The 9,195-nt window shown below is 44.6% G+C and overlaps 1 protein-coding gene across 1 annotated transcript; it reads left to right on the top strand.

The window, feature by feature from the left end:
• Positions 1-277: 277 nt before the first annotated feature.
• Positions 278-5,246, top strand: L1TD1 (LINE1 type transposase domain containing 1). The gene is made up of 2 exons (XM_053575267.1): positions 278-986; positions 3,172-5,246. Exons 1-2 carry the CDS (start codon positions 336-338, stop codon positions 4,891-4,893), a joined length of 2,373 nt encoding a protein of 790 aa, XP_053431242.1. The 5' UTR covers positions 278-335; the 3' UTR covers positions 4,894-5,246.
• Positions 5,247-9,195: the final 3,949 nt, after the last annotated feature.

Genomic DNA, 9,195 nt, shown 5'->3' on the forward strand with positions numbered 1-9,195 from the left:
CTCTGCTGATACTGGAGCGCCACCTGGTGTTCTCGCTATTTTTTTTTTTTGTCTGATTACTTTTTTTTTTATTGTTTGGGATTCACCGAGGGTACAAAGAATTAGGTCACACAGATTGCATTTGTAAGATAATGTCCCTCTTATACTTCTGTCTTGTTCCCAGGAGAGGTGCCATACACTGTGACGCACTAAAATTTTTTTTTAACTCCCTATAGGTCATTTTAACCCCAAAACTCTGTGCTACAGAAAAAAGGGCAGGGAAGGAGGATAAGAACAAAGTAGGGGTGGGGGAAGAAGTAAAGAAGAAACCACAAAAGAGGAAAAACCAGCAAAAAATGTCTGGCTACATGAAGAACCAGATTCACCAAACTCCCCCAAGGGATCACGATGGAGCTACTACAGAAGACTCCAGCTACAAAGAAATTGCGGAAATGACAGACGTGGAATTCAGAGTATGGCTAGCAAATAAGTTGAACAGAGTTGAAGAGTTACTGGTAAAAGAATTCAAAAAAGAATTGCAAAAAGCTGGAGACCAGATCTTAAAGGATCTGGCTGAACTTAGAAAAGATATAAGGGAGCTCACAGGAACAAAGGAGTCATTCAGGGATTCTCAGAACAGAGTAGGAAGTTTCAACAATGGATTAAACCATGGAAAAGGAAGATTCTCACAGCTTGAAGACAAAGCTCTGGAGCTAACCCAATCATTTGAAGATCCAGCAGACTTTTTATCAGCAGCACTGGATACTAGTAAGCAATGGAGTCATGTTTTCAGTATTCTGAGAGAAAATGATTATGACCCTAAATTACTATGCCAAGTTAAATTGGCATTTAAGTGCGATGGTGGAATAAAAGAATTTTCAGATCTCCAAAGCCTCAGCAAATTTATTAGTCAGAAATCTTCTATGAAAGAATTACTGAAAGATGCCCTCTCACAAAATGAAAAAATGAGTCAAGAAGGAAGAAGTTTCGGGATTCAAGAAAAAGTGGTAAGCAGAGAAATCATAAAGATTATGGGTGAATTATAAGTAATAGCTGGTGCAGTCTTTCTGAAAGTTAAACCAATTTTTTCTTTTTTGAGACAGTCTCAAGCTGTTGCTCTGGGTAGAGTGCTGTGGTGCCACAGCTCACAGAAACTTGGGCTTAAGTGATTTTCTTGTCTCAGCCTCCCAAGTAGCTGGGACGACAGGTGCCTGCCACAACCCCTAGCTATTGTTTGCTTGTAGTTGTCATTTTTTGGCAGGCCTGGGCTGGATTCGAACCTACCAGCTCTGGTATATGGTGGCTGGCGCCTTAGCCACTTGAGCTACAGGAACCAAGCTGGTTAAATCAATTTTTAAGAAGTTATTCCTTGACAGAGCATGGTGGCTTACACTTGAATAGTAGCACTCTGGGACACTGATGCAGGAAGAGTTTGATAGCAGCCTGAATAAGAGCAGACTTTATACAAATAGAAAATTTAGTTGGGTGTGGTGGCATGCACCTATAGTCCCAGCTGTTTGGGAAGCTTGAGTCAGGAAGATTGTTTGAGCCCAGAAGTTTGAGGTTGCAGTGAGCTATGATGTCACTGGTAGGTGATAGGTTGAGACTGTCTTTAAAAGTGGTGTTGAAAGCATGGGAAACATGAGAAAAGTTTATGGTTATTTGGGGAAAAGTTGTGCATAATGTAAGCATTGGTGGAAAAATAAATTGAGGCTGGGTGCACTGGCTCTCCCCTGTAGTCCCAGTGACTGAGGAGGTTGAGACAGGAAGTTGCTTATAGCCAGGAGTTAGAGACTAGTCTGAGTAACGTAGTGATAGCTGGTGGTTTTTATTTTTTTAAGTCTCCAGCTCTCATCCTGGGTAAAGTGCTGTGGCATGACAGCTCGCAGCAACCTCCAGTTCTTGGGCTTAAGCGATTCTCTTGCCTTAGCCTCCCAAGTAGCTGGAGCTATAGGCACCTGCTACAATGCCCAGCTATTTTTTGGTTGTTGTCACTGTTGTTTGGCAGGCCCGGGCTGAGTTCGAACCTGCTGGCTCCTGTGTATGTGGCTGGCGCCCTAGCCACTTGAGCTACATGCACAGAGCCTGTTTCTTAAAGACTCAGTCATTTTTGGTCACTCTGGTTAATTTCTCACTTACATTTTCCATTGCTTTGGTTAGTTTATTGGGTCTACCAAAGCATACAACACTTGTGCTATGCTTTCCAGTTTCCAAAATTTTGTGCAATGGCCATCTTTCCCTGTTCCTTTGTTCTTATGGCTTTGACCATTAATTACTCCGTAACTTTAGGAAAGTTTCAAGGGAGGTGGGAGTTAAATAAATGCATGTGTACAATTCATTGTCTTGATCCAGAAATCAATTTTTTTTTTTTTTTGAGAGACAGTCACTCAGTTGCCTTGGCTAGAGTGCTTGGTGTCACAGCAACCTCATTCTTGGGCGCAAGGGATCCTCTTTCTCAGCCTCCCAAGTAGCTGGGACTATAGGTGTGCACCACAATTCCTGGCTAACTTTTTATTTTTATTTTTTTTTCATAATTTTTAGTAGAGATGGGGGATCTCACTTTTGCTCAGACTGGTCTCAAAGTCCTGAGATCAAGTAATTCTTCCATCTTGGTCTCAGAGTGCTAGGATTATAGGCATGAGTCACCTGCCCACTTGGTCTACAAACTTAAAGCTAATGTTTTGACAGGTTTTCAAATAAACACCTCTTCCTTGCCCTTCTCACATTTCCAATTGTAACCTCCGTCACAGCAAAATGAGAATCTAGAATCGGAAGATGTATTTTGAGCAACAATCAATATTTATGCCTTTAGTCCCAGCTACTTGGGAGGCTGAGGTAAGAGAATCGCTTGAGCCCAGGAGTTTGAGGTTGCTGTGAGCTGTGATGCGTTGGCATTCTGCCAAGGGCAACATAGTGAGACTCTGTCTTCACAAAAAAAGATTCAGTATTTAGTCTCAGAAATTAGCTGTTCTAAAAGTTTATACAGATAAGGCACCTAACCCAGCCTGGGGGAGTTGGAAAAGTTGAGGCCAAATAGCTGTCAGCCAGCCTCAAATGAAGAGTATTCTGTTAACAGAGGAAAGACTCAAGGGCAGGCTAAGGGCTCTAAGAAGTATTGTAGACTTAGCGAAATGAAAGTGTTAATTCTTCAAAAGACACGATTTTAAGAAATAATTCTCTTTTAACTTGCAGGGTGAAACTCAAATAGGCTCAAAGCACGGAGCCGGAAGAGCAAGCAGTGATGGCTCAAGCTTTTTATGGAGTAAAGAGGTGAAAACCGCTAAGCCAGAAGATGTGAAAAATGTAGAGAATCTGGAGGACTCTTCAGAGTGGAAGGAAAAAGAACCCGGCCTGTTGGAGGATGAAGAGGTGTCAGAGGTGGAAGAAGAGGCCTCGGGATTGGAGGAAGAGGATGCAGAGGCCTCAGGTTTGGAAGAGGAGGATGAAGAAGAGGCCTCGGGATTGGAGGAAGAGGATGCAGAGGCCTCAGGTTTGGAAGAGGAGGATGAAGAAGAGGCCTCGGGATTGGAGGAAGAGGATGCAGAGGCCTCGGGATTGGAGGAAGAGGATGCAGAGGCCTCAGGTTTGGAAGAGGAGGATGCAGAAGAGGCCTCGGGATTGGAGGAAGAGGATGCAGAGGCCTCAGGTTTGGAAGAGGAGGATGAAGAAGAGGCCTCGGGATTGGAGGAAGAGGATGCAGAGGCCTCAGGTTTGGAAGAGGAGGAAAGGGGTGAGACTTCGCTGATATGTGAGGACCAGGGTCACGCTGTGGTAGATGCAAAGCGTGGAGTTGAGGAAATAACCGGTGATGGTGTGGATATTATTTTGGTTGGTGTGGAGGAGAATTCTGAACCAGAGGAGGATGAAGAGGAAGGAAATGTCTCTGAGATAGGAAAGGTAGGGGCTGCTATCCAGGTTGAGAAAAAAGGGGGGTCAGGAGGACTTAAACAAATTTCTTCTAGTTGTTTAGTTTCGAAATCTAAGGAAAAGTGGATGAAACACCAGGTGGCAGATAAAACCCATAAGATGCATTCATGTGCAAATTTGGATACCACGGCAGGAGTCACAAAAAATTTTCGGGAAACAGACAATAAAATTCATAAATTTCTGCAAACAAAAAAGATAACATCCAAAAAAATAGGCATCATACAGGAAACAGAAGAAAACTTTAGAAGAAGTGTGATTAATAGCATCAGAGAGATGCAAGAGGAAATTAAAAGTATTAAAGATTACCATCCAGAAGTCTCAAATATTAAAAATTCAATAGACGAACTGAACAGTGGGATGGATGTACTTGAAGAAAGATTGAACAGTCTAGAAGATCAAATCGAGGAGTTCTCCCAGGACACCATACAAATGACAAAACAGATAATAAGTAAAGAGAGATTGAGAGATATAGAGGATAGATCCAGAAGCTCTAACATTCGTTTGATAGGAATTCCAGAAAAGAATAACAATGAGAATGCTGCAGAGGACATAATTAAGGAAATAATTGATGAAAACTTTCCAGAGTTAAAGAAAGAGTCGACTCTTGAGATTGTCAGTGCTTCCCGAATACCCAGTAAGATTGATAAGAGGAAACTCACTCCTAGGCACATCTTAGTAAAGTTTTACAATTCTAGTGATAAAGAGAGAATCTTAAGGGCCTCCAGAGAGAGGAAAGAAATAACCTATCACGGAACAAGAATCAGATTGACGGCAGATTTATCACTGGACACCCTGGATGCTAGAAGTAGATGGAGTGCAGTCATAAAAGTCCTGCAGGATAAAGGCTTTAAACCTAGAATTCTATATCCAGCCAAATTGGCATTTGATTTTCAGGGTAAGACAAAAACATTTCTTGATATCGAAGAATTTAAGAAGTCTATTTCTCATATACCCTCTTTGAAAGAATTACTGGAGAATATATTTTAGCAACATGGGGTGACAGCAAACACGTACATATGTTTTCCTCCCACCAACATACTTTGGGATGGAGGGAAAGAAGGTTACAGATACTACCGAAATGTTGGTGAAATTTTTAAAAAATAGACTGCTCTGAAGGTAGTAAGGTTTTTTTTTTGGTAGTGAGTTATTGCGATGATTGGTCAGTGGATTAGAACACCTTGTTACCTCCCTCCTCACTACTGCACCTACTAGTCTTAGTGACAATTAATAGTAACCATCTGAGCTTCTATAGGAGAAAACTTCTATACCACTGGGGAGATGGCAATCTGTCAATGGAACTTGTCAAGGCAGGGGATAGCCAGAGAAGAGCAGGGGACGGGGTGGCGGGATAAGTCAAAATAGAAAGATGGAAAAGCAGAACTCCTCAAAAGGATATTTCATAAATGTTACTGTTTATCATGATGTTTATCTTGAAGTTTTATATTAAATCTTTTTCCTTTGAATACTCTGTTTCATTTGCTTATTTATTTAAGACAGAGTCTCACTATGTTGCCCTTGGTAGAGTGCTATGGCGTCACAGCTGATGGCAACCTCAAACTCCTGGGCTCAAGCAATTCTCTTGCCTCAGCCTCGCAAGTAGCTGGAGCGACAGGCACCTGCCACAATGCCCAGCTATTTTTTGTTGTTGTTGCAGTTGTTTTAGCTGGCCCAGGCCAAGCTCGAACCCTCCAGCTTTGGTGTATGTGGCTGACGCCCTACTCACTGAGCTATGGACGCCAAGCCTGCTTATTTATTTTAGAGACCAGGCCTCAAATTGTTGGAGTGCAGTGGCACACTCACAGCTCCATCTAAATGCAAACTCCTGGGCTCAAATGATCCTCCTAGCCAGGTGTGGTGGCTCATGCCTGTAGGTAATCCCAGCACTCTGGGAAGCTGAGGTGGATGGATCACCTGACGTCAAAGACTTCATTTCTTAAAAATAGCTGGGTGGGGGCAGCGCCTGTGGCTCAAAGGGGTAGGGCGCTGGCACCAAAGGCCAGAGGTGTGGTGCGTTTAAACCCAGCCCCGGCCAAAAAAAACTGCAAAAAAAAAAAAAACATAGCTGTGTGTCAGTGGTGGGCGCCTGTAGTCCCAGGAACTTGGGAGGCTAAGGCAAGAGAATTAGTATTACATATATTCTGAAATACTTTGTCATTATAGAGTATGATAATTTACTTTTTTTGCAGTTTTTGGCTGGGGCTGGGCCACCCCTGGTACATAGGGCTGGTGCCCTACTCCTTAAGCCACAGGCGCCGCCCCAATAATTTACATTTTATTGTATAAACTCATCTAGGGAAAAATCAAATCTTTTATCTAACATATAACACTTTTTTTTCTTTTTATTTTTTTTTAAGATGGAGGCTTACTTTGTGGCTCTTGGTAGGGTGCCCTGGCATCATAGGTCACAGCAACCTCAAACTCTTGGGCTCGAACAATTCTCTTGCCTCAGACTCCTGAGTAGCTGGGGCTACAGGTGCCCACCACTACGCCCAGCTATGTTTAGAGACGAGATCTCACTCTTAACCCAGGCTGGTCTCAAACCTGTGAGCTCAGGCAATTCACCCACCTCAACCTCCCAGAGTGCTAGGATTCCAGGTGCAGCCTCTTCATTTTGTTTAAGTTGATGCTTGGTTGCTGGAGAAGCAGTTCTCGGGGGAAGATGTGGAGAGAGGGGCTGACATATTTACGAGTGGATCTGAAGGCCCCTACTGCCCTTGAACTCACCTTCATCCAAATATTACCCTTTCCAACAGGGCTCTCCCAAAACTTAATTTCTTGGACCCTTCTACCCCCCCACCCCTCCAACTTTCAAGAGGAATAAGAGGTTGAAGGAGGATCCTGAACAGAGAGCCTGCCCCTCTTCTAGCCAGATTCTCCGAATTTCCAGTCTGGAGCCTACTCATAGGGATTTCAGGCATCTATTACCCTCTTAACCTCCGAGGATAGATGGCTGGTATGGGTGTCCCTAGGCCCTTAAGTGTGGCCAAGGGGTGGCTGAGTGTGGTTGCTTTGGGAGAGGTGTGGACAAGTCTGAATGTTCACCATGTATGAATGAGAACCCACGAACTTTGAGAATGAGCTGGGGCTGGGTAGTGGGACACTGGCCAGAGCTGGCTCCTATGTCTCCATATTCTCTGGAACTCTGAGAAGTCTGAACACTAAACTGGAACCTGGCAGTCTAGGTCCTCATGAAAGGAGTATTTGTAGTAGTTCATTCAGTTTGTAGGGATTTTTTTTGCAGTTTTTGGCCAGGGCTGGGTTTGAATCCAACGCCTCCGGTATATGGGGCCGGCACCCTACTCCTTTGAGCCACAGGCGCTGCCCCTGTAGTTTTTTTTTTTTTTTTTTTTTGGTAGGGACAGAGTCACTATCGCCCTCTGTAGAGTTCTGTAGCATCACAGCTCACAGCAACCTCCAACTCCTGGGCCTAGGCAATTCTCTTGCCTCAGCCTCCCGAGTAGCTGGGACTAAGGGTGCCCACCACAACACCTGGCTATTTTTTTGTTGTTACTGGTTTGAACCGTCCACCCTCAATACATGGGGCCCAGCCCTACCCAGTGAACCACAGACGCCACCCCAGTTTGTAGCTTTTTTTTTTTTTTCAGTTTTTGGCCAGGGCCGGGCTTGAACCCGCCACCCCTGGTATATGGGGCTGGCGCCCTACTCCTGGAGCCACAGGTGCCACCCCAGTTTGTAGTTTTTAAATGTTTAGAAGGGTGGGCCTCCCTTGGTTGCTCCAGAGTTAGGAGAGCCTGTCTGATATGCCGGAACTAGGGAGGATTGAGGTATTTCCTTCAGGAGTCTGTTCTGAACAAAACCATGCTCAGATCTGGGTGGTGAATTCACTCCGTCCCCCCCACCAAGATATTTTTTTCTTTTCTTTTTTTTTTTTTTTGTAGAGACAGTCTCACTTTATGGCCCTCGGTAGAGTGCTGTGGCCTCACACAGCTCACAGCAACCTCCAACTCCTGGGCTTAAGTGATTCTCTTGCCTCAGCCTCCCGAGTAGCTGGGACTACAGGCGCCCGCCACAACGCCCGGCTATTTTTTGGTTGCAGTTTGGCCGGGGCCGAGTTTGAACCCACCACCCTCGGTATATGGGGCCTGCGCCCCCACCAAGATATTTTTTATAAATTTTTGAATTTTGTAAATTTATTTTAAAACGTTAATTAATGGGATTAAATGAGAAAACAGACATCAGGCAGGATGACAAAGAAGTAGTTAAAATCGGTGGTGCCCATGGCTCAGTGGGTGGGGCACCGCCCCCATACACAGAGGGTAGTGGGTTCAAACCCAGCCCTGGCCAAACTGCAACAAAAAAATAGCCGGGGCTTGGTGCTTGTAGCTCAAGCAGCTAAGGCACCAGCCACAAACACCAGAGCTGGAGGGTTCAAATCCAGCCTGGGCCTGCCAAACAATGACAACTACAACCAAAAAATAGCTGGGCATTGTGGCGGGTACCTGTGGTCCCAGCTACTTGGGAGGTTGAGGCAAGAGAATCCCTTAAGCCCAGGAGTTGGAGGTTGCTATGAGCTGTGATGCCACCGCTCTCTACTCAGGGCGATAAAGTGAGATTCAGTCTCTACCAAAAAAAAAGAAGTAGTTGAAATCTGGGAAAGAGGCTGGGTGCAGTGGCTCACTCCTCTAGTCTTGGCTACGAAACAAAGGCTAGGCCTGTGCCTGCAGAGGCTGCGCTGAGCAAGACCTTTCTCAAAAATTTAAGGGGAAAAATAAGACTCCTTAAAAAGGTACAAACTATTAACAGCTGTTTATATATTTAATGAAATTTAAGATACAGACAAATCCTTTTGACTTATTTTTCGTGTGTATGTGTGAGATGGGGTTTCACTCTTTCTCAGGTTGGTCTTGAACTCCTGACCTCAAACAGTCCGCTGGCCTCAGCCTCCTAGAGTGTTGGGATTTTTATTTATGTATTTTGAGACAGAGTCTCATTTTGTCACCCCTTGGTAGAGAACCATGGCTTCATACCTCACAGCAAGCTCAGACTTGGGCTTAAGTGATTCCCTTGCTTCAGCCTCCCAAGTAGCTGGGACTACAGACTCCTGCTACAACACCCAGTTATTTTTAGAGATGGGGTCTCGCTTTAGCTCAGACTGGTGTAGAATAGAGGTGATCTGCCCACCTGGGCCTCCCAGAGTGCTAGGATTACAGGTGTGAGCCATCAGGCCTGGCCTATTTATTTCAGAGAGTCACTCTCTCACTCCAGGTAGAGTGTCCTGGCATCATCATAGCTCACAGCAACTCAGTGTCAGGCTCAAGAGATCCTGTT

Source organism: Nycticebus coucang, chromosome 22, assembly GCF_027406575.1.
Source record: "Nycticebus coucang isolate mNycCou1 chromosome 22, mNycCou1.pri, whole genome shotgun sequence".
Lineage (NCBI taxonomy): Eukaryota > Metazoa > Chordata > Mammalia > Primates > Lorisidae > Nycticebus > Nycticebus coucang.